The following is a 26,192-nucleotide window of genomic DNA, read 5'->3' as shown; positions in this document are numbered from 1 at the left end:
ATCAGTAATTTTGTATTGTATATTACACACGCGTTGTACGCGTTAATTGCACTCTTATTGTTATTGCAATAATTCATAAATTATTGACTATAAATGAAATAATGAAATTTTTAGTGGATGATACTGAAAAGCCAATAAGGATTTGAAAATTGAAAGCTAAGAAGATAAGCTGAAATGTAGAGGAAAATAATTGATAATTGAGGTGAACTCTATTTAGTACATGGTGGATGGTACGCGAATAGACAAGAATGAGTTTTAAATACTGATGCTTTATTTTATATAAAGTATTGTATAAATGTATAAACGCTATAAATATGTGGTATCTATCTATGGTGGTGGTGGGGTGCTAGTCGTGATCGCAAAGAAAGGGTATGACGAGGGCGGGCGGGGTCGAGGGCCGGCGACGGCGAGCCATCTATTTACATTCATTCACTCATGAGAAAGGCTGACCTACCATAATCTACCGGTCTCTCCTTTTCACTAACATATAACACGATTATATAATATATGTGTAATTGTGTGTATATATACGAGTACACATATATAGAAATATAGTGTATGTGTATGTGTGCGCGCGTGTGACAATGTGTCCATATATATATACATATGTATATATATATGCGCGGAAGTAATAGGTAGTAATATGTATACATATATATATAAGAAGAACATATGTGCGCATGGACGCGAGTAATAATAATATGTATGCTTGGAGTGCGGCGGTAAGTATAACAACATGCTGGGAACGTGCGCTTGACGCGACCGACCCGTGGAAAAAGAGAGAAATAGATATGTGCGTGAAGAGCGGCGGCCTTACGGATGGTGGAAGACGTAAGAAAAGAAAGTTTAGCCGGAACAACGGTAGGTGTTCAAAAAACAGAACAGATCCGGTTGATCCGACGACGAAGTGCCAAAGCTTGCCCACTTGCTAGGTCCACGACGGTGCAGCGTGATACGCGTGTGCACGGGGTGGCTTTGTGACACACGGTCGCAGCTCGGAAATGCGCGTCGCGTTTAGTATTTTGCTGTCCGAAAGAACGACGTTCGCGGTTTCGCGGGTGAAAGGTCGCCGAGGAGCGGCGAGGTGGTCGCGTGCCGAGATCGATGGATTGCGGCCCGCGCCGAGCTTCCTTTATCGTTGGTCTCGCGATGAACGGTAATTGACTAAATTTTACCCGGTTGTAGCGGGTCGAGAACGAGGAGAGAACGACGCGAGGCCGCGGATCACGTGTGGCCGAAATCTCGATGCCGTCCTCTCACGATCTTATCCGTCCTTCGGATCGCGCTTCATCGGCTCGCCGGTGTACGCAAGTACGACCGATCGACCGTTCTGTGTGTGTCCCGAGTGTCCAACGATCATATCACTAGCGCCAAGTGTGCCCCGATCGTGTTCCGAGACTGGACGAAGCTTTGGGAAGAAGACGTTGAGCGCGTTTGAGGATTGTTCGAGACCGGTAAGTGACTGTGGTGGGTTTGCCGCCGTCGCCGAGCCGAGATCGCTGGGGTCTTAAAACGTCTACCATTTGCCAAGGGGCGCGGGGATGACAGCTCCGTGAGCGCCGAGTCCAGCGTGGATGGCGCCAGACGGTCCGTTGATCACAGCAATTCCGGCGTCACCGCCACCAAGGGCACCACCACCGAGTCCAGCACCTCCTCCGATGACAGCAATGCCAGCACCTCCAAGACCACCAAGACCTTTGGAAGAAAATATTATTAATAGGAGGCAATCAAATACTTGGTGAATGTAAAAAGGAAAATGAGGAAAGAACTAGATATCAGAAATTTTTACTATCTTTAACATATAATCGATTGAATGTAATTTGATTTATTTGATTGAAAATGTGCATTACCTCCGAGTCCAGCACCAGGCGCGGCGTTAGCAGCAGCTCCAGAGCTTCCGTCATCACCGTTGATTCCACCGGATCCGGCGTAGAAGGCAACACCTCCGTAGCTGGGTCCAACGAGGTTAGCGGTGGCCTGGGATGGTCCTACGAGGGTGGCGGTTCCCTGGGACGGTCCAACGAGGGTGGATGGGCCGGCAGCGGGTCCTACAAGGCTGGACGGTCCAGTGCGAGGTCCACCAACGGACTTGGCTCCCTCCTGGGGTCCTACGAGATCAGATGGTCCGGTCTGGGGTCCAACGTTGGCCTTGGGTCCCTCAGCGGGTCCGATGTCAGACCTGCCACCATAGACTCCTGCGGGAAGAGCGAGCGATTGTTCAACATCGATGTGTCTTACGTGTTGTTACGCTAAAAAAGGCCTTAAGGTATGGCACGTAGATACGCACCACCAGAGACGATCTGCTGAACTCCAGCAGCGCCAGCCGCCGCCGCAGCACCAGCAGCATAGCTGGCACCAAGACCACCAGAGCCCAAGCTAGAGGCACCACCCTGGAGGGAGGCAGCGGTTCCAGCACCAGCGGCGAGTCCACCGCTCAGACCGGCACCACCGCGGAGTCCGTGTCCGGTGATGGCCAGACCGGCACCACCATAACCACCATAGCCACCGCCATATCCGCCATATCCACCATGGGCGATTCCGGCGCGGGCCGTCGCTACCGCTAAGCAGGCGAACACAATCTGAAAGAGACGAGTGACATTGTACGACGAGTTCGCAAAAATCCAGACGATAACCCGGCATTCAAGACCAAAGACCATTAAGACCGTTGAGAGTTTTTAAACGATAAATATTGCGTGAGCTCGAGTTTTGATTTACGGAAGCGGTTTGCGTGTGCGCGTCGCGGGGCTATCGCTGTTACGAATCTAGATTTCCATTGGCTTGGCACCGATTACCGGGTCTGACTACCGCTAGATCCGTGCAACATAATCGCGGCTTTCACTTTCGATTTCCGTGAATGTCCGCGGTTCGCGAAGTCCAAAACGACGGAAAACGCGTGCACGCGCGCGCGCGAGAGAGAAGGTTTCTAGATCGCCGAGATGATCTCTAAATCTCGTCGAATACGCGTATTCGCGACTGGTTTATTGCGAGGGCGGCGCGATTACGCGAACAAAAATGCAATGAGAAAGCGGTCGAATGCGTCGACGGGAAAATCGACGATATTAGATACCCGTAACAACGCGCCGTAACGTTTCGTAATCAACTTGATAGAGCCACAATTTCCCCCTACCCCTCGCGTCGGTTACTCTGGTCACCATTCCTCATGACCGTATTAGGAAAACTCTTCTAGGCCCGTTAATAGGCCGCTGCACGCGCAACGCCGTATCGTCGGACCGTTAAAAAAAGTAGTCGCGATTGCATAAAATCCGCGCGAAAACGACTCAACGCGAGCATATTGCACGAGATTCTATAATTAATCGATAAATCGGTTATATCCGTTACGCGAGAATTTACTGATTACGCGGTATCAAGATTTGCGATTTGTCGGATTCAATTTCTCATAATTAATCGGGAAATCTGTGACTTTGATCGAATTAGGTCTCGGTATTCCAAGAAATTTTCTCTACCCGAGAGAGATTAGAGGGACAAATCTCGGCGAGTTACGTCACGTATCCCGCGTGATACGTTTAAAGTCGTAACGCTCGCGGCTCGTAATACGGGAAGCGGCGTTTTAGAAAGGAAGTGTTTCGCGCGACCGTAGAACCGCGATCGGGCAATCGGCCGATTAGATATATCGGCGGCGTGTATACGTAACCGATATTTCGCGATCGCGTGCGAGCCGATATTAGACGGCGGCGCGTGTGTCACGCCCGGTTTGCGACCGTTGCAAACTTAAATGGCACCGCGGCCTGGAATTATGCATATCTAACGACTAACGCGAAACTTTCACATCCCGTTTACGCGGAATGAACGACTGACTCGCGGCCCGCGCGCGCGCTCGTGTGACGTGGCCGACCGAGCGTTCCCGCGACCTCGCGCGATCGGAAAAGGATCGATCGTGCCCGATTTCAAAATCGCCTGCGCGACCGCACGAGCGCCGAGTATATTTCCATCGGCTCCGAGAAAATTGCAAAGGCATTCCAAGGTCTGACGCAATTAAGGCGATTAAGATATCGTTATCGGCACGTCATTATTGATAATATAACTCTAATTACATAGCGTTACGTTTACTATCAAAATAGAACGCCAGTTAACGCGCATTACGTTTGCAGGACGGACCGAGGCAGAACGTAATTCCGGCGTTATTCAATGGATACTGTGTACGTAAAGCGACGGGGAAAGTCAAAAGAACTGCAACGGCGGAGAGGTACAAGGGTGACGGCAAATTACGGTGCAATCCCGATCGCGAGATTCGTGAATGAAGATGCGTCTGTGCGGAATAGAACCGGTTGCGAGTTAGTCCCGCTTACTCAATGACGATGATGATACTACCTACAACCGGTTTTCGCCGAGAGCGGTCGGCGTGCGCGATGCGGTAAGATTTCTTTGCTTTATGAATGAAAGTCGTCTGTTTGTGCGTCTGTATGTCTGCGGGAGAAAAACAGCGAAGAGAGTATCCCAACCGTGACATTGAATCATCGTCGGTTCTATCGCGAACGCAATAAGAAGCGAAAGAAACGAAACGGTACAATGGAGACATTAATAGACACGCGACATTCAATCGACACGAAAGAAAGCTCTCTCGAGAGCTTGCAAATACGGTCGGTATTTACTTTCCGTTTGCAGATACGCCGCCATGTCTAAATGTAATCGTGCATTAATCTAGTTTCTTGTTCGGTTTCAATTAAGAAGCGCGCCAGAGCGAAATGCTACAGAGATAAACTTTCGCAGTGACTATACAAGAAAGGGTAGAATTTTATGAGTAATTCCGTTAAGGGCTCGAAGTAATTCAAGGAATGTTCAAAGTTTTCAGATCGTCACTGTTTATTCGCGGACACGAAGATAAGTATCCGATCAAGAAGCTACGATAATCTCGAAGAAAACACGCGATTTTGAAGTAAATGAATAGCCCGCAGAGCGACAAAGTGTCGCGAGCAAAGATTGGATAAAAGTAGCGGAAATTAAATAAAAGTCTGATCGAAGGGCGCGAGACTATACGAGTTAAACACCTCGCGAACACCTCACCAACCCCCGATGTTACGGAATACTCACAAAGGCCTTCATGTTTGGTGTGTGTATTGGGCTGGTAGTCCGGTGAATGACTGACTTGGGCCGGGCCGGCGGGCCTTATATACGCCTAACTCTACTCTGGACACGCTCCACAATCACCATCCTTTCGAAAGCAAGCAAGGCGCTCCACCACCCTCCCTCCAGAAAAACTATAATCCACGTACCGCGTACCAAGCGGCCGTAGCTCGTAGTCCGCGGCGGCGGCGGCGGCGGCGGCGGCGGCGGTAGTCCCACCACCCGGTTCGGGGGTGAAGGGGAGTCCCCCCTTTATCGGTGCGGCGATGGATAGAGGTTGCCCCGTTGTGGGTTGTATTCATGGTGGCTATGTGTCCACGTTTAATAGCCGCAGCCTCCTACTCCTCCTGCCCCACCAGCGGCGGCGTTGGCCTACACACTCGCCTTCTACGCGACGGGCCACACCAAGTGCAACGCCGAGCACCACCCGGGTTACCTGGTCACCTACGATACAACTCTCTTTCTCGCAGGCGTGGTGCACACGGCATGCACACGGCGTTACACAGCTCTCGCACGCGGCTAACGCTAACGGCGGAGTCCTTTCCGGTTACGGTAGACGGCGCAGGTGCAGTGCCGATAGCAGCAGAATGGTAGCACCGAGTGATCATCACTTTAATTAATTGGGCAACCCTCGTCAGTGATAAATCGTTGTTTTGCAATTGCGGAATGGACTCACGTAGGCTTTTAGATGATGGAGCAAGCGTTTCTTCATCGGCAAAGTTTCGGGGGAGTTTCACGAGAGGCTGCAGTGTTCAAGAAAATCAATTGAAGACTAGAGTGACTCTACTTTTATCGTAATGATCAATATAAAAAAAAAGTATGACAGAAATGTATTGTTGAAGACGTTTGAAAAGAGCGAGTACTTACCGCACATCCAAATATCTTTCTTTCTGATAACTTTTGGTCCGACAAAATTTTTTTTCTAAAGCGGTAGGTTACAAATATATATCACACTATTATATTTACTAACTCAACAACTGATAAAAATTGCGACAGCATCGTATGATAAATTAATACAGTTTGAAGTTATTAGGCTATTATTATTTTTGTCGCAACTTTTAATGCTGAAGAAATCTGAAGAGGCGATTTGATGGAGAGTCACGATTATTGAAAATGACGTCCTGACCTCTCGAGGGTCACGACACGGATCTTCGGCTAATTGATGGCGCCGCGTAATGCGCTTATTTCAACAGTCCTCACTTTAAGATAGGTCGTCTTTGATTTTTTTTTTCTACATTCATTTGAATGCAGAAAACTTTTTGTGGGAGGCGGGAAAAAAGCAGAAACCGCGACAGTGTCCGAATAACCGAAAGTTATTACTATTCATGAAAACCACTATCCGCACAATGTCCGAGAAGTAGAGAAATCACGGTAACTTTAAAGTTTACATTCGGACACGAGCGGTTGTCACACGAAAAGTTCCATCTGAAAAAAAGAGGGAAAGAGATCCAAGAATGATGAAGCACGGTCCTGATTACGACCCGTTAGGAAACGAGGTGTCGTATCGAAGAGAAATTTCACGTTTGGTGTAAACGCTAAGTCGTTCTAAAGAGTTAGAATTATGAGTCGTTGAATGGCCTTAAGACAAAAGGAAAAAAAGAAAATAGAAGGACCTGAATTCTTTTCTAAATAGATTGCCTGCCGTCGCCGTCGCTACAGCCGTCCGCTCGTTACTTATTACCTCAACCTACTAATTCCAACTGCTATAGTGCATTACGCTGGAAATAAAATCGTAAAACGTAAGAAACGAGCGAATTGCCTGTTGTCGTGAGCGATTTGAATAGTCGCCGTAGTTTGTCGAGGATGATACTCGACAAACCACGCAAGTTCGATCACTTTTTTAATTATATATTATCCGGTTATCTCAAAAAGTCTATATAAATATCATTTAACGGCTATTACAGTCAATCTTATCTTTATTTAACATTGCACGCAAAAAGATATCATTCAAGGCGTTAATTGTAATAATCTGCATAAACGCGCTTACATTTATTTTGTAAAAATGTGGAAACGCGTAGTTAGAAATGTTATAGATAAGTGAAGAATGGGGTAAAATGCATGTGTGTGCATGCATTACGAGAATGCAAAAAAGTTGTTTACGTTTAAACGTAAATCGAGATCAAGTAATCCGTCCGCGTGCATGCACGTATATTAGATTTCTTTGCGGATTATTGTTGCATACACATGCTCCGCGCATATTTCCTATATGTACTTTCTTTTTTTAGCATACGCTTTTCATAATCCGGTATATACGTAACGGCGGCGCGATGAGCAATTGCTAATCTCAACCTTAAAGGTGTGCTGAAGTGCAGCGCGCCGAAACGTAACGCGGCTAATTGCATCCGATTAATTACTTTTCGTTTTCGAGCGTGATGCCCCGTTTATTATACGAGCCGCGACTTCTGCGGCACGCGAAGTGAAAGCCATTATATTATTTGGCGCCCGCGAAAAAATGTTCGATCTATCGCGAAAGTCGCCCGCGCGACGTAATCTTTTCTCGTACGGCACAATCCCCGACCGGTTTCGGTCGGGATAATATATAAACCCGATGCGTGGCAGCCGCGCTTTGGCTCTCCGGTCGGTCTCACCCTCGAACGATCAACCGACAAACATTTCGCGCATTAATTGCCTCATTAGCCGATTAATCGAGCAATTATCTAATCAGTGGCGAGACTTATCTCTCGCGCAGTGCGACCCAACGTGCTTCGTTTCGCATAGCGATCGAAAGAACGGATCCACAATTATCGCGCAGTTATCCCGCAATCAATCCGATCCTATCGATCTGATCTCGTAATTTCGCCGTAGTACGGGGCAATTATTAATCCCGTTGTCTCGTTTTGAATACGACTATTCTTGCGGCTTGATTCCTGGCAATCGCGCTTCACGATCTCGACTTTTACACTCGGCTTTTGCTATCGGAGTCGGAATCCAGAATCCAGTTCCGCGACCGTTCTGAATTATTAAGCGATTTTCACGGATCGATAGAGTATCGATTGGCTCGCGTGGTCAATATTCAGGGATACGCTTCTGTGATAAAGCGACTTTCTCGCCGACGTGCAGATCCAATATACTCGTGAATCGAATCGAAATGGAGGCACTGAGAGTTTATTCCATTGAAGCTATAGGATTGCCTGATATTAAAATTATTTTATTTTATTTATATCGATTATTTTTTTTACCAAAATTTACTTATTCTAATAGCGTGCTCGTTCAAACTAACAAATTATTTGACAATTACAAGTTCTCGTAATTAAAGATTACGAATTGGAAGAAACTAATAATAAAATTGGTACGTTTATCGAACATATAACGCTTTCTTTTTCGCGTCGATGGACTTTAAAAATAATATAAATATAGTTGTTTAATTTTTATCTTTATTTAATTAGTCTAATTTATCATCTTTCATTTTTTAATTTTTCTGTATTCTCTTTTTATCATCACTATCCTATTCCTCATCTTAAATCGATAACGTAAATGATGGATTTTAAGCAAAATATAATCTCCTTTACCTAAATAATTTTACAAAGCTAAATATCCGCAGTAGATTTCGTAATTATAAAGCATCTTTCTTGCGTCAAGTGCTAAGTGCGCACACATACAGCTCGTTTGCTCTCTCAACTATATTATATATTTATTTATTCAAATCAGGAATTGCAATATTACGAGCGACGCATTCGCTGTGTGTGTGTGTGTGTATGCGGATTTATGTATTCCATCTCGTATCCCATACGTATCTAGCCCTGCCAGCTCAATTTTCGCGAAGAATACCCCCCTCGGCTAAGGTGACGACCTCGCGCATACGCACATCGCTCTCCTCGCGCGCGGCGGCGTTCAGGCCTCCCGCAACATTGCATTTACAAAACGACGTCGCGACTTCGTGCTACGACGTCGCGCCGCGTCGTCGCCGGCGATGCCCGCTGATGCCCGCCGCGCTTTTGCTCCAATTTTTACATAACACGAGGATGTGAAATTGGAGAAATTTTATTCATGAAACAAAGCGCGCGCCGACGGCGATACGAGATCCACGCGGGAAACTTCCTCGTCATGTAATGCGACGTGATGGTGCAGCGCTCGGGCGCGTCGCCGCTAACTGTAAACAAGGACGGCTCATCGACGAGCGCGCAAAAACAATTGCACATTCACGCTACATTCAGATCGCTTGGTTGGCGTATCGGAAAATCGCTGTATCACCCTGCCTGCAACTTGCACAGCCTTCACGGATGCTGCAACGGCGTGTCGCACGACTGTTAGTCGAATAAACTCGACTTTTTATGCGCTCCTACACGCTTGGATGCTTTCGAAGAAACAAATAGAAGATAAAAATTTTGTTACATGTGTTCCCACATAATATCGAATAGATTTTTTTTAATCGTAACTTTCAACGAATTTGATAGAATTTACAGCTGCAGAGTTCGCGACAGTAATGCGTCAGTCACTTTCAGGTCCAATTGGTTAAGTGGATTTAACACAAGTCTGGTCACGTTGATTGATTCATTAATTGGTTCGAATTACAAGCGTGCCCGACGATCAAGATTAACCTAATTCCGCCCTTAGATTTAAATCCGCGCGTTGAATTTCCATCTCGATGTACGTAACATTAGGGTGATCCATTTGCTCGTCATTATTACGCGTATTACCGAAACAGCACTGCACACACGCGGTTACACGTTCGGGTACCGTGTGCTCCTGCAGTAACGATCTAATTTGCAAAACGCTTTCGCAACGAGCTATGAAATAAGAAAAGAGCAGCGGTAAAATGGTATATATTTAATTATGCTGTTTACTGCGTCATTCAGGTCAAGTGAGTCTGCATCGCTTAAATACATAAATAAGCAATTACAATTGTATGATTACTGGCTGTGATTTATTAAGTACACGTTATCGACGTACTCGGTTTTCTCTTTAATCTCGTATACGATTAAAAGAACAAATATTTATTACCGACAACGCTCGTTTGATCAGATTTATAGTAACGATGCACGATTTTAAAATATTTTAAAATATAAAATTTAAAATGCTGCACTACGATTTCTGTAAAAAAATGATTGGTTCCTAAAATTTGCTTTCATCAAAAATAGATTTATTCTCCTTCGTCAGCACTTCGCTCCCTCCAGATATCATTTTACCGTTGGCATAACGCGCGAGCGAATTTCGCGAGGTACGAGTAATTGCAGTTTATGTCAATTCCTATAATATAACGCGTAATGGAACGGTTAACCGCAATGCTCCAACGCGCGACGCCCCTTTAATGTACTAACTTTAATTGATTCAAGACTAAGTCGGGAACTTCGATCGCTTTAATTTTGACGTGTTCACCTAGTTCGTATTTCGCCCTTTGATAACTTTCTATCCTGCCTAAGCTAAAGTACACATTAGAAAGTTAAAGTCAGACTTAAAGTTATCGGATGGCAATCGTGTTAAGTAATCACATACTTTTTTCGCGGTGAGCGAAATTCACGAACAATTGATGTGTGTTCTCTCATTCTGAAACTTTAATCGCAATTACGATATCGAAGAGTGCGGTTGTGTTTTTTTTTTTTTCGGTTTTTGATCGCGCCCAAGCCCAAAATGTTATTCTGTGGAGGTACCACATTTTTGTCACATTTTATTTAAGTCCAGCGCGTGCTTTTGGTTTCAGAGTAGCGACTTAAAATTTAAGTGCAAATTAAATTTGATCCTAACCGACAACGATCGTTCGCGCGCTTTGACGTTAAGAGGTGCTCTTATAAGCGGCGCTTAAGTTTTAAGTACGAGCGTTACAGCACGGCTCTACTGAGCGCGGCATTGTTACACTTTCAGTCACGTATCGCAGGTATCATCAACGTCGCTACGTCTTCGTGCAGGTATAAACTTCCAACGAAGTTGGTGAGGATGCACTCGATGCTGAAAATTAAGCGCGTTCCGCCGTGAACCACGAATCGATTTACCGCCAGCGGCAGGCCACAATTCTCAAATGCGTTAAATGGTTATACAATTTTAGTACATAAGTACACATTTACATTTTTTTTTTTTTTTTGATGAAATGAAAACAAGCAACGCGCGCCGATATTACGAGTATTACATCAAGGCAATCATATGTCGCAGTTGTTTCTAAAGATCGGCTTTATTTGGGAAGAAAAGAAGATCTGTAATTAGAAAACTTTATAATTGAGAAAATATAATAGAGAATACCGCTGAAAAAAGAAAACCTGAAGATTCAAAAGACGACGTGATCAGCGCGAGCGACGCGTGCCTCCTTGCACTTTGCTGCACACCGCCGACCAGGCTAGGAAAGTAGTCTTACGTAATAGGCGGAGCGGGATAGTGTTGGGCTATCGTCGTGTTTCAGCACAGAACTACCCATCATTTCCGTGTTCTCCCAGCCGCTCTCGGTCGCGAGCGCATTGGATTCGAACACGCCGGCTCGCGTATACGTGAATATCCACCGCATTGGATATACACTGCAGTGCATTCTGATCGCTTTCGTTGTGTATTTTTTTTACGGACGATCGGAATGTGTCCGTTAGAGCCGCTGCTCTATCGATTTGACGTTTTCCTTTGACACGCGAATGACGACACGTCCGAGGAATATCGCCGAACGGATCAATTGCTCGCATCGGAAAATCTCGTTCACGTCGAGCAATAGTGGCATGTGCTCATCGTGAAATCGCGTACTTATATGAAATAGCGGACAAAGTTGAAAAGAATCTTAATTAAAATCTTTATGAGAAAAGTGCGCAAAGATGATTTGATATAAAATTTTTTAAGTCGCGATGTAGTGACAAAGTAAATAGTCGCAGTGACTTTTACTTGCGACTGTACTAAATAACAACAAAAATATATTATAAATATGCATCTTATATTTTATGTAACCAACTTATAATATTTATTAAAATAAAGAAAAATGACAAACAACGAAGTGAAATAAAAGAACGTTAGCTTACTAAATTTCCTTAAAGAATTTTTATCAATTTGTAGATTCATTTGATATTCTTTAATAACGAATAATAAAGATGAAGAACACATTATTCCGTGCAGTTATCGATTATTATCACTCATTGTATCCAGACAAAGTCAGCAATTAAAAGGAAATATGACGCACATGTTATAAAAAAAGTTAAAAGAAATCCCATCATTGCTCTTATAAAAGATAAAGATAGATATTAGCTTCATAACGCTGTACACAGTGGCACTAGGTTGAACCAAATAAAAATTCACATACATTTCCCTTTTGCTTTTATTTCATTGTGCGGCGCACAAAATTGGAACGTAAATTCAGGAGATCTTTTCAGAGAAGCCGGAAACAAAAAGTTTACCTGTTACCATTTTTTTTTTGCTCGTTTTTTCTATCGTTTCCACAGCAGTGCCGCGCGAGAGCTTAGTTGACCGACCAGAGCGTCGATCGAGTCCGTCGTTACGTGTAAAATCTGTGTCGCCGACGAAAGTGGTTTCGTATTGCATGCGCTCGACAAATTTGTCAGAGAGAGAGAGAGAGAGAGAGAGAGAGAGAGAGAGAGAGAGAGAAGGAGGGAAGGAGGGAGAGAGAAAGAGAAAGAGAGAAAGAGCCACCTAAAGTGCCGATAATTTAATTTTTTAACGAATAGTATCAGTGCACTTTCCAATTGGTATACGGACGAGACGACGAAATGATCCGCGGCTCGATAACGTTTAACACTTCCCACGTTTGTACCGCACTTACAATTCCCGACGATATAACGACGGGCTTGTCAACGTGTCAACTACACTTTTCTAACAGTCACTCGGAATAAATTGACGTATGAGCGCGAATGTTGCGACAGCCTGTACACTCGTTTTGCAAAGGGATGTAAAAAAAAAGAAACCAGCGTAGAAAGTGTAGCTGAAAAGAACGAACCTCAGCGGCGGCGTGCAACACAGCCGGTGACCAGGCTATAATTTCCGTGTTCTATGTTAGCCGCACGGTCACGCATATTCACGCATATAGTACTTTTGCATTAGACGCCAGTCGTGGGACTCCTTGCCTCGTTCTCTTCTGGATTAAACGTTTCTCCCGAAGCAACAACCGCCGACAATTTGTACCTGACCCAACAGTCGTTATTCTCCCGGCCCAGTTGTTGTCCGACATCTTTAGCGTTAAGATTAATGCTGCAGTTTATCTTTTTATACGATCTGTAAGTTTAGCTTTCTTGCAGTGGCGTGGATATATACGTCTGTTTGTAAGAAGATATAGTACGTTTCATACTGCTCCTGAAGACTACTATCGATGGATGTGATTGACATAACTGAGACGCATTTTTATCACAAGATTGAAAAACATTAAATAATGTATCTCATTGGCTCATGAAAATCATATTTCCTATGAAAAATTTAACATCTTACATCTAACATGTGTATTACTTATTCGCACATGATTCGTGAATATCGTTGGGAACGATAAATATTACTCAACATAAAGCTCTTTTATATATAGATTATAAAAATATCGACATTCTTATACTTTATTTGCAACGTACTTAAACTTCGGGTTTCTGCTTCATAGAATTGAGATCGAATTTACTGTTCGATATTTATTTCCATAGCAACAGCTTAAAGGTTCCGATATACAAAATCTCCACGGAGAAGTTTTCCCGAAGTTAGGAAAGTTCCATTCGGACATCGATACACAATCAGTCGATATCTAAAAGTCTAATCAAATTGATCGTTCTTCGAAAGTATACAGGAGTCTTCGCAGCTATTCATTAACTGAAGCGTATATCTATTGATCAAAGGACAATAAGAACGTAAACGCAATCTTCTCGACCCATCTGTGTTTGATCGCACGAGCCACTTTCCGAAGATTAGTTCACTACTAATCAGAGAATTTAGTAGACGTATAAATATTATTTCGTGATTACAATTAATCAAATAATCTACTGCCGTTCTAAGTAAAGCAATGATGTGATTTTTTATTTAAAAAATACTATACGGCTAGCAAAAAAAATATTGAAATAAAACTTATTAATGTTAAAATGTTTAAACACATAAATTTTTTAAATTTATTTGTGCTTTTGTCTTGACAATATCTTTATATAGGACAGCTTTATTTTCAGTCTTGATTATGCGTGTTTTCACGGGTAATATAAATCTGCAGAGATTATATAAGGACTAATTAAATATCGCTATATATATTTATGACATAATGGTATATTTTAATGATCGGGCACAGTACAGATATGAAAGTATGCAAGAATACATAGCTGTAAATTTTAAAATAAATAAAGAAAAATATTTTAAGTACTATGAAGAAAATCGCATAAAAAATAATTATTAATTGCATTATTAAACTGCATAATTTTTTACCTAAAATAATTTAATTAGTAATAACAAAGAGCAAATATCAGGAACTTACCTAGCGTATCTATTTTCAAATGTAAAAGTTTACATTATGTATGCACGATCGATCTATCTGACGTAGATTCTACAGGAAAAAATAAAGAGATTCATTAATGCACCTTTTACTTATACGACTGTCGCGAGCTGGCGGACATCACGCGATCATAAAGCGCAATGTAATTCAGTAGCTAATTACCAATTCATAGTCACGTTGCAGGAAAGAACGTTGTGGCAATGCCGGCGAGAAAAAGGTTTTCGGAGCGCGTTGCCTTCATTACTTAACTGTACCTATTAGGAAATCCGCGTTTTGGCCCACTCGTCGTGACTCGCTCGCTGTCAGCCGGATTAATTTGCGAGGAAATAGGAAACCGCGGCGGGTATGGCGCGTAATTTTAACGTGGCGAACACCGGGCGCGAGTAAAATTGGCAGATAATTGCTCTGTTCCGGTTATATCACTTGGGCCGAGCCAGTACGCGAAACGACGCGTTAATAAGTCTTTTCTGATAAGCATATATTTAAAGCAAAGTATGCTAGGAATGAGCTCTCCTTGCGATTATGATCTCCGTGCGCAGTTTACATAAGCAGTGACAGAAATTGATAGCTGTTGCATTACGCAATTGTTGATCCGCAAGTACCATAATCTGGCGAACGGTACCTCGGCCGAGTTATAATCAACGATTGGAAAATAATCTGTTACGCGTTTTCCCACCCGACACATCCTGTGGCGGCGATCCTCTGGATCCTACTGGCCTCCATTTATAACCGGCAGGCGGTTACGTGCGAAGGAAAACACAATCGGGACGAGGCCTGCGATCTCTGCTCGGCACGATACGCACTCCGGCGTTCTCATCTCTAATCGCGCTTAATGCTAATAGAAGATCCTGGACCAGACGGACGCGTTTAGCACTTAATGCGCGGTATTGCGGCGGCATTGTGGCCGGGTGTTAACAGGAGCAAGGAGGGTTTATCGAACCAAATTGTTATAGCAGCCAAAACTCTTCTCTACTTTGCGCAAAATGAACGCAAACGAATTAAGCCCCATCTACATAAGTCGCAAACGCACAACGCAAACGCGAACATTTCTCTCTTTCTTTTCTTTTATTTTTTGACGTTTCGTTCTTTTTTTTTTCTCCGCGTTTGCGTTTGCGTTGTGCGTTTGCGACTTATGTAGATGGGGCGTTACAGGCGGCACGTTTGTTCATCGAGGCGATACGTCTCGCGTATAATATCTCGCATTCGCATCTCGATCGCTTCGAGCGAGGAAAAAAAACGGATGTGTCTCATGGATATGCGCGATGACTTATCAGTGACGTGACATTTATAGATGTGAAATTACATTACGCGTCCGAGGTTGTACGCGCGTAAATAGAGATGCCAAGTCCGCGGGACTTTCTCATGGACAGAGCACGTTATTCTGGTTTCCATCTGAGTGGCTGGAGCGTACAGAAAAAAAAGTCGAAACGAACAGTTCGAAACGTCATCTCCTTCTGCTCATTAAACGCCCCGTGCGAAATAAATTCTCGAGCATTCAAGTACAGGCACGTGTAACGACCGTGGGTATGCCCGGAATGCCTGGTTGTCTTCGTTAATTTTCCATTTATGACTATATAGCGCGGCTAACAGCGTGCCCCACAATATAGATATGGCGTTAAATAATGGCCATACGCTCCTCGTTAAGCATACCTGCCCACTTCTACTTTCTCAAAAATTTCTTCATTAATACGAGGTTACTATGTATACCACGCGCATGCAACGTTCGTTCTATGTAAATAAATTACACAAATCGCGCCAATTTTACAACGTAATATTACGTTATAAATTAATTTCAACCTTCTCCTATCTATACACGGAAAGAACAATTTTGCTGAATCCAGATCTGAAAATAATTTTGTTCAACAATCAAAATAATTTTGTGCAAAAGTCAAAATAATTGCTAGAATATCAAAACGTTTTATAGCAATGCTTATCAGTTTTAACATTCCAACAAATTATTTTGATTGTTCGACAAAAATTATTTTTAGATCTGTTTTTAGCAAAATTTTTAGACCTTTCAAAAAAATCGTTCTTTCCGTGTAGCGAATGATTTTGTCATCTATTACTCTTCCTGTAAAAAGGACGTTACACCTAAAAACGTTGGACCGCGGAATTTTTCTAGTTCCGAGATTTCGTACAATTCAAGTGCAACCCGCATATCCAATTTTCCTCACATCGTCTCGCTCGCCCCGATTTTTATTTTTACAAATCAGTTAACAAATCGGTGTCGGCACTGTTCCGCGCGCGCGCGCGCGCTCGGATACGCTACAATTCTCTCACATACCTGCTCGCATATTAATGACTCCGACGGGGCGACTTGGTTCGCGAGCAGGCGAGCGTAAACGTTGAATAATAACTGCATTCCGCGCACCGCACCGGCCGGCGGCCGGTTGGTCGTCGTCTATACGTGCTGGTAGGCGCACGCTACCGTGTATGCGTATATGCGCGCGTGACAGAGCGGCACGTAGCGTTGCGTGCGGACATCGGTATATATATTACCGGTGCAGGACAGCCGAGGAGGGTCTATTGGTCGCGTGGACCGCAACGGCGACGGATTTCGCCGCGTTTCGCTCCTCATCATTTCCGGTCTGCACGCGGCGCGAAACTGTCGATTAGGGATCACGTCAGGATACACGAGAAATTCCGGGATACGTCTCACTGACAAATTCACCTGTTCAATTTGTCGCTGATTCTCGTACAAATATATTTAAAGTTGAGAAAGAGGGTCGTGAAAAAATGTCCTTTAAATTAATTTTCCAGTTCTTTTTTTTTTGACAAGCACACACATTTGACAAGCCGTTAGACAAACCGTCGTAATCCTTTCTTGGAAGTATAAAATTCTAACAGTTTCGGATCCATTCTAACAATTGTTCCCGTATCGGTAACACGGCGGTATTTTTCTAAGAGATGAACTCGATCGTCCAATTTTTGCAATTGATGTGTCACGGTATGAGGATGCACTCCTCCTAAAAGTCCGATGTCGATACTCTTCTAGGTGCTCTTTAGTCCAACGTACACGTCATAAGAGCCGCTTTTTATAGCCACTACTTTCTCCTAACGAGAAGGGCGTACTGCGTCGCCCGACGATATCGGAGTGCAGGGTTAACGGCGATGTCCGAGTCTCATCCCTCGAATGTCTCCAGACATTTTTATCCGCTTCATGTCGAAGATAAGACTCGCGTGTGGTGCGCGAAGCGGAAGCCGTTTCCCAAGACGACACGGTGTAATACAGTGGAAACCGATAAATTTCGAGAGCATTCGCCGGCGAACACACACGCTCTCATATTGACCGCACAATATCGAAATCATTTTACAGTGTGCGAATAATCTGACGTGTATCCTTTTTTTTTGTTTTACGTCTTAAAATATCCAATAAATCAAGATCGTCAAAAAATTTTAGGACTAATGTCTAAAGATTTTCTCATTGGGATGCTACGCTGATAAAAGTTTAGGATTGAACAGACGAGTTTTTATGTAAATTAATATGTAGAAAAAATTTCGTTTTTTTTTTTAAGAGAAAAAATAAAAAAATGAAAATATTATAGTAAAGAGAGAGAGAGAGGATACTTTTACAGGAATTGCGTTTATAAATGCGACATTGCACAAAAATGGACTTTTCTTGTTAATGCCGCGAAGTAAAGCAATACGCGAATATCCACGCGTGTGTATATATACCTACCTACGTATGTTGCTATTTGTAGATAGGGGGCCGTGGTATACCGAGAATCGCGCGGGCTCCGCTGTCCATTCTCGCCTACCTGTTTACGATCGCACAAGATTCCACGTTCAATATCTGATTTTCTCCGTAACGCCGCGTAAGGAAACGACCGCGGCCGGTAGTCAACTAATTTCGCAGTTTTACGGGCCGGGACGGCCGTTACTGCGTCATTAAAACCCGCCTTTCCTGTAGCGCAGCATCCGGCGCTAAGTAACGTAAGTACATTTCGGCTGACGGTAACGTTACGTCAGTTATCCGCATCGCAATTTCACTGACTCACGTTCGCGTTCGCGTTCGCGTTCTCCGGCCTTCCCACACGCCAAATAATAGTTATTGTGTGTGACACACTTGTAGTCGTGATAAAAAGGGCAACGTGCAGGACGAGGCTCTCTTGAGTTTAACAGATCAATCATGCAATCCTGCCCGATAAAGCTTCTTCTGTAGGGATTTTAATTCACCGCGCAAACAGCCAAGAAAAATATGAAACGATGCCTCTCCGGACGCCACTATAAAAATAAAAAAAACTTAGTTAAAACCGGCGTAAACGCGACAGTGGAAACAGTTTACTGCTCACGTACGTGTTAATATTAACAATAAGATAAATTCGCTTAGAGAAGAAACACATGTTACGCTGAACGAGCCGAGACAAAATAAATAACCGCGAGAATCGAGAGAAACAAAAGGGACAGGATAGACAGTGCAGAAGCACGTGAAACCTGAATTCCTCGTGTCGTGTAATAGCTATTCTAACTAGAGTCCTAACGTCCGGACGATTACGAGCTATAAAATCCCAGGCAAAAAAACGCCCGGCTGCATTGCTCTAACGCGCAAGTGGGAGATATACGTTGAGGAACGTTTCTGCCCGCTTCTATACTGACGTAACCGCGCGACGCTTTAAAGTGCCGCAAAACTTTCCCGGCATGCAGAAACTTTTGACGCGATGCGGTTCAAGTCGTTCCCAATTTGCTGAAACTACGAGAACAGTTTGTCGTACAATATTATCGTTCTCTATGAAACGCGCGGAACTTTCGAAACAGGGAATTACGTAAAGGCAGCATCTCTTTTATTTATTGCACCCCTTCGTGTATTTTTTTTCAATTTAGCATAATTTATACGATATGCAATACAAAATACCATCAGATTCACTTATAAATGACAGCGTATTCTTTTGCATTTGCTAAAACACCCGTGCTTTCTGAAGAAGGGGGAAAAACGAACCAGCAGATTTCATAATTGCAAATCAACGTAAGCTCTTTTGGCTTTTAAAAACGCGCGAAATATTCATATACGGCGTGCGCAAAATCATTCATTCGTAGCCGCCCGTAGCGTATTTCTCTATTGTTTCTCTTTCTCTTCGTAATAATACTTTCCAGCGTAATACACGTCAGCCGATAATGCATGTATTTGTGCGCTCGCAAGAGCGGCAGTTGCCGTCCCCGCCAACGACGGCATCTTTCATTCTCCGCTACCTCCGTCGCGCGCTGACAAAATCCCGACGTTACCCTTCCCCAGGGTGGGGACGATCTTTTACGCTTTAACGACCCATAAAGACTGTCGGAAATTGTCCATTCCGTCGTTTCGTCGACGTATCCTTCATCAAAAAAAGGGGGGGAAAAAAATACAACGCCCAGCGTCTTACAAACGGATTTATTATCTATAGTGGAAATGCAATCAGAATTGATGTCGTCGCCGCGAGTCGTTAAAAAACGGACGCCGCCTCGCAATCTCGGACGAAGATACACGCGTCCGCGGCTTGTCAGATTTCCCGTGGATTTTCGCCTGCGAGCGTAAACGCGGTCGATTTCCCTTTCGACTGCAATCGCTCTGCAATCGCGCCGTTGCCGTTGCAACAAGGCAAAAGCGGTAAATAACGAACGGCATGTTCGATCGACCAATACTCCCCTATATACCTCGGTCGCGATCGATAACGTTCGCGATTAGGCTGGATATCTATTATATGGCGGCTCGGGTCCCGGTCGACGGAGAGAGAGAGAGAGAGAGAGCTTTTTACTTTCTCACCGTACGATATCTCAGAAACGAGAGAGACTCGAGGCTACTCTTCTAATCGGCGAATCGAGCTAGGAAATTCGGGCTTTTCGTTGGAAAGTTTCTCTAGGAACATAATCAGTCCCTTAAAAACTTTTCGAGACAAACAAAAGGTCCCATTAAAGAGAAGTCGGGGCTTGAAACTAAGCGAAGAAAGAAGTTCTATAGTCTTTTTAATTTGCTGCTTGGTGCAGCGTATAAAATTCATAGACCAGAGAAAGTCCATTTTAAGAATATTTTATCTTCAAATACTACTTTTTTACACTAGTTAAGTTCGCAAATTGATAATATTGACTAAAGAATAACTTTTTGAAATCTTTGTGTTCTCTCTCTTTTTCTCAAAGAACTGATATATTTTGTGTTGTATTTTGCGTTAAAATGTTTACAAAACGTTATTTTTTTATTAAATTCGGAGAATCTTTTATATATTTTTTTGATAAATTTTATATACCTATATATATATATTTCTATGTATACTTAATATATAAAATTTATATACAATTATATATTATTATATATTTTTCCGGATTAATTTTATAACTTTACAGTTAGTACAGCTTTCCCCCATTTTAGTAGTCCGGAGATCGCAGTGTATGCATGATGAGCTTAAAGAGGATTTCTCCCGGTTGAATTTCCAGGATTTCGACTTCGTGAGTGGAAATTACGATTTATTATTCTGCATTGCTTGCAATAAAACTACAAAAGAAAATGTCCTTAAAAAAATATTTTGTTATTTTAAGAAACTACTTATAAATTACTTTTATATATATTATAATAAAACGCCTTTTTATATAAATTTTAAGAATATTTGAAGAACAATGATCATTTCAAAATAGTAGCGATGTATAGTACATTAATTAATTTGATCACACAAGTATATTTGATCATCCGTTGTATATTGATTTGTAACTTTACAAACAGATGTATAGAAGTGTGAAAAAACTCGCGTTTCAAGGTTCTACAAACCATAAAACTGAATTTTACGCTTTCACTTTATTACTACTTTTACAAGAATCATGCCTTCTAAAATATGCGATAATTTTATAACAACTTAAGAGGATGCTGAAAGGTCGGAATTACCGACACATTGCAGCCGTAAAGATTTCTCCGAAATGACAAAACGGAATTGAAACCCTTTCACAGGATTGAAATAGACATAAAATGTATTCGGGGGACGAAGGAATTTGTAGTAAAAACAAAAAAAAAAATTAAAAAATTGCTTTCACTTGACATAAACATTTTATTAGTGTAAAAGTTCTGTAGCTCATATGTACAGAATGCTTACGTCCCCCAAATCGGATTACATGAACAAAAAAATACAAAGCCTTTTGAGCTACGATTGTAAGCCTAGGAAAAAAAGAAGTCCTCACGACTGCAATTTATGATAATTTGTACGCTTAGCTAAGATAGGAATGATAAACAAAGCGTCTAGCAGTAAGTGTCGGATTTTGCAAGATACTTCAATAAGTTAAATAAGAACAACATGCACGTGTTTGAGTAAGACAGGAGATATTGTAAGAAGTTCATTTAGAGATACCATTGAAATTGAACAGACACTGTTTTATCGATCTCGTGCAATTTTTCCGACCTTTCAACACCCTCTTAAACGTGAAACAGTTGCATTGTCGAACTCGTTAAACGATCTCACGAGATATCAAAGGTTAGAGATTACAAGGTAGGCGACATCCAATAAGTAAATCTAACGTAGGATCCAACCCTGGCCTTGATTAGCAACGCGATACACGATAAGAGAGTGCAGCAATCGAAACTAAGATTTTCATCAGCCGATTTCCTTTTCACGATAAAGTTGTGGCACGGCTCTCGCTTGCATTGCGACCCGGCAACGGGCACCAGACCGATCGCGACCAATCCCCTCGATAATTCGATCGGCGGAATAGGCCGGCCTGCTGCCGGCTCGCTCGTTCGCTCGCTCACCGCGTACTTTTTGCCCGATCCGAAGGCATTGTGAGCCGTTGCTTGCGCAATGATAGCGCGCGCGCGCGCTTACCGCCTCGCGCTCCCGATAAGTTCATGCTCTAGAATCTAGGCCGAAGGCGTTACCGCGTTTATAACTTGATGATGCCTTCAGGAGTAGCGCGAAAATCGTCCTATTTGCACACGACCGGAAGCTGCGGCTGGATGACTCGTTGCCGGTTACTGTAAATATCGCGGCGCTACACCCCTATACTGTGCAACGTGAGCAAACATAGCGAGAAATGTCTACGGAAGCGTTTGCTTGCCGTGAACCATGGCATGTATAACGTGTGTAAGGTCATGCATGAAAAGTACGTCGGACGTCGGTACGAAATTTAACCCAAATCAGTCTGTTTGCCAAGTTATTATCAGATACCGTTAGAGATATGAAGAAAAGAGATGTTATATATGGAAGCATTTCCATCTCCCCGGTTTTACTCGATATATGAATTTTATATAAACCGGAAGACATTTTATACAACCGGAAGACGCGTAGATGCATATAAAATGTAATATAGATACAATCGCTAGAGGAATACAAAAACAAGTTATTATAAAGTTAAAAGAAACTTTTTGATATCTGGTTTAAAAAGGCAGACACATTTTAAAGATTTTATGATGTTTGTATCTTTGGAACTTTTTTAAATTTATAATTTATTGATCCATAAAAAAATTTCATCCTACTTTTATCTACTTTTTTCTATTCCCAACATCAAAAATCTTTGAATACTCATATTTTATTCTGATGTTCAGTTTTATTCCCGAGTATTTTTATACATGATTCATTTTCTGATGCTCTCTGACTTTTGATTTTGTACCACAGCTTTTCTCGATTTCTTGGATTCTTGGAAATCCTTAAAAGCCGCAATTGTTTGACTATAAATTAAGCATTGTAATACTTCGAAATGCATTCGAGAGATTTGAATTCCTGCTTTTGCGTAGGAATTATATCGTTGTTTGTAAGCAGCGAAAGGCAGAGATACTACGAAGTAGATAGGAAAATACTAAGCTAAAAATAAAGTTGTTAATTATTCCAGCATGATATGCGACTAATAACTTATTAAAAATACAGCAGCTGTTTGATTTCAACTTTAATACTTTGCACAAAATACTTCGTGTTGATTTTAAATGTGAACAGCAATCTGATAAAACGAAGAATTATCAGACTTTTAGAAAATGTAATGTTACGAGTATATAATATTACGGTACTTTCTCTAAAAATATAACTGGATGATATTGGATCTACGGAAATAAGCATCGGTTTTGGGATATATAAAATGATTGATCCAATCAATGGATTCTCATTTTTTTCTTAATTAATAATAAAATCAAAATAATATAAATATATATATATATATATATTATTTTATTACTATATATGCACAAAATTCAATAAAATCACTGAATTTCTAATAACGCAATAGTACCGTTACCGTTAAACTGTCGTTAATTAATGCGCGCAATCGACTTTCGAACAAATGCTTCGCAAAATTATACTTTGACCGAGGAAGTTGTTAGCGTTCGAGTTCGGGAGCAATTTCACGGTTTCACCGGAACATATAATTTGCTCAATGCAGTGCATAATATGCGTTGTTGAAAGTTATCTTCTGGAAATAATGGTTACAAATAAAAATTAGGAAGAAAGCAAACAAACGTTCACGATAGTTTTATAATCGAGAAAGAAATTTTTCTTACAAACCAAGATAAATGTTTTTCAAGCAGGATATTTTTTACAATTCTATGGAAATATTTCTATTTTTATGAAACATAAATATGGCACGTAAAAAATATTTGTGCATCACAGGTGCAAAAATACACATTTCGTATAACTCGGACTATCACATTATCCGATAAGATAGTCAAAATGATAGTCGAAAGTCACGCGGTTGTGAAACGCCATCATTTAAAAATCGAAAGTCCTATAAGGCATTGCATGTTTTCCCGAAAGGCAAAAGCTTCATGCATGCATGCGCGTTCTTTTTGCGCCACGAGACTGCGCTTTTAAAAGTCCACTTTCTCCAGCGCGCGGAAACGATGATATATCGCTGATCGCGCTCGCGATTCTTCCAGGCAACGAAGGCGAAGTCAGGCAGAGCCCGATATCGCGAGCGCGCATCTTGACGTCAGGTTAATTGCCGCGATGTATTTTCGCCTTCTCTCTTATCCATGAACACGTGGATGCTCATCGAGACGTTCATTTGTGCATTCGTGCGTGCGTGCGTGCGTGCGTGCGGCCAGAAGTGCGAAGAAGAATCCGTGGAACGCGCGTTACCGGTACACGAGTCATCGGTGAACGTGAAAACCATGCTCGTAAATCCTTCCTTCCGAAGTGCCGTGTTACATGGCCTGCCGGATGTACGAGAGGCATGGCTTTTCGAGTGCAACCTCCTACGCGAGCCCGTCTCTCGTTTCGCGGATTATTATACGCGTATATATATTTTTTTTTGTATTAATTTCTCTCATTCTTCGTGCAAGATATTGTGCAATGTTGCCGCGAGTTCTCGATTATTTGTTATATATTGCAGCTTTTGTGGGCAGTCAGTGCGCACAATAGGTAGTTTTTTAATCACGTGGAAAGTTAATCCGGAGTATTTCTGAGGAAATAATATATGTGTTTGCCAGACTCGTTCATCATAACAACAAGTACGTTAAAAAAATCTGATTAAAAAATACGCGTTAGATAGCATGAAACCACAAATAACTATACGGCACAGAGGTTCAATGATTGTCAAAAACCAAACTAATTTTGTGCAAATACGAGCTGGGATTTGAATGTATGTACATCTTACCCCGCGACAGAGAAGATGTCTAACGTGTTCTTCGAATGACTCTCGGAATTAACACCGGCGGTTTCCTACTAGATTACATCGAGGTGGCGACGATCCGTCTATTTCCTCCCTAGTGTGATCTAGTTGTTGGCATCGTTCCTATCTAATGAAAATGATCCTTGCCTAGTATACCATATGTATAACAACTACATCCCTGCCTGATGGTATTTCGTTTTCGAAAGACGGAAATATAGACTATAATAACAATTCAATAATATCGATCATACAGAAATCTCAACTATATTTTAATTATAATTATCGCAAAAAAATTAGAAATGTCTTAAAGCATCAAGATTTACCTATTTAACACTTCGACTGATCCAGAAAGCGAGCAGTAAATTGTCACAATAGATTACAATCGAAAATAAACCATACGATAAGTAGTTCTATAAAAATAAATCGCAATAAAGAGAAAGAAAAACTCCACGTAAATTTTTATGGTTGCATCACGGAGTCACATCGAGCGATATAAATATGTATAATGCGATATCTATGTGCAAAAAATTTTATAAGTACAATGATCGATACATCTATTTAAAAAAGACAAAAAAATTGTAAATCACATTCTGTAAAATAAGCTCGAGCAGCGCTCAATTTTTTTCTTTACAATGCCTCTTTTTCTAGTATATTCCTTTTTTATTTGAATGTAAGAAATAAAACCGCTAATACAAAAATCTGTTGCTATTTTTACATTATTTTTAACTTTTAGACTAAAAATGTTGTATTTCTAGAGTGTTGCAAATAACGAAATGTGTAATTATATTTAAAAACACAAGACAAGCAATGTAAGCATAAAAATTAAGCTTTTGCAATCATTTTAAAATCAAAAAAAGTTTCGGCATAATTTAGTAATAATTACATTTAATCATAAAGATTTAGTATTAAAAGTATCAAGATACTAGCTCATACGAGTATGTCTAATCGAAACCACAGTCAATGATCCACGCGAAAGCATGGTATGAGAAACAGCAAAACTTTATCTTTTAACGCTCCTTATAAAGTATACGCGGCGTGTAACGAGCGAGGTAAATTCGCTCGGCGGCGCATTGCACAAGTCGTGTTCCTATAAGTGGAAAACGGTGGCTGTGTTCCGTCCGTTCGGAATTCAAGATGATAACGTTAAGTGTCCTAATTACGTCCCACGCGGCTGTTACCGCTCGCTGTACTTTTTTCTCCTCCC

The 26,192-nt window shown here is 42.0% G+C and overlaps 3 protein-coding genes across 4 annotated transcripts in view; 2 read left to right on the top strand and 1 right to left on the bottom strand.

Moving 5' to 3' along the window:
* LOC105448530 (glutamate-gated chloride channel subunit beta-like) overlaps positions 1–26,192 on the top strand; it is a 547,315-nt gene that overhangs the window by 74,037 nt on the left and 447,086 nt on the right. The gene's annotated exons all lie outside the window — the stretch shown is intronic.
* Positions 652–5,103, bottom strand: LOC105448417 (spidroin-1-like). Of its 2 annotated transcripts, none has more exons than XM_011686943.1 (4): positions 5,050–5,103; positions 2,288–2,579; positions 1,851–2,195; positions 652–1,695 (listed from the first exon to the last, which is right to left on the bottom strand). In XM_011686943.1, exons 1-4 carry the CDS (start codon positions 5,059–5,061, stop codon positions 1,517–1,519), a joined length of 828 nt encoding a protein of 275 aa, XP_011685245.1. In that variant the 5' UTR covers positions 5,062–5,103; the 3' UTR covers positions 652–1,516. The 2 variants fall into 2 exon arrangements, with proteins under 2 accessions (XP_011685245.1, XP_011685246.1); XM_011686944.1 differs by having other exon boundaries at positions 2,363–2,579.
* The window catches only part of LOC105448418 (glutamate receptor ionotropic, kainate 2), a 196,344-nt gene continuing 174,464 nt past the window's right edge, over positions 4,313–26,192 (top strand). Inside the window, exon 1 of the mRNA XM_011686946.1 lies at positions 4,313–4,372. The gene's annotated coding sequence lies outside the window, so the exon portion shown is untranslated. The remainder of the gene's footprint in view (positions 4,373–26,192) is intronic.

Source organism: Wasmannia auropunctata, unplaced genomic scaffold (assembly GCF_000956235.1).
Source record: "Wasmannia auropunctata unplaced genomic scaffold, wasmannia.A_1.0 LD336085.1, whole genome shotgun sequence".
NCBI classification, from domain to species: Eukaryota; Metazoa; Arthropoda; class Insecta; order Hymenoptera; family Formicidae; genus Wasmannia; species Wasmannia auropunctata.
Note: the sequence above shows the minus strand (reverse complement) of the source record. Positions and strands in the feature narration are given on the sequence as shown.

Bases quoted from the DNA above. Each gene is read 5' to 3' on its own strand.
- LOC105448417 (XM_011686943.1), bottom strand. The intron at 2,196-2,287 runs GTGCGTATCTAC...CTCTTCCCGCAG, and splicing joins TCAGCAGATCGTCTCTGGTG to GAGTCTATGGTGGCAGGTCT. The intron at 1,696-1,850 runs GTAATGCACATT...TTTCTTCCAAAG, and splicing joins GCCTGGTGCTGGACTCGGAG to GTCTTGGTGGTCTTGGAGGT.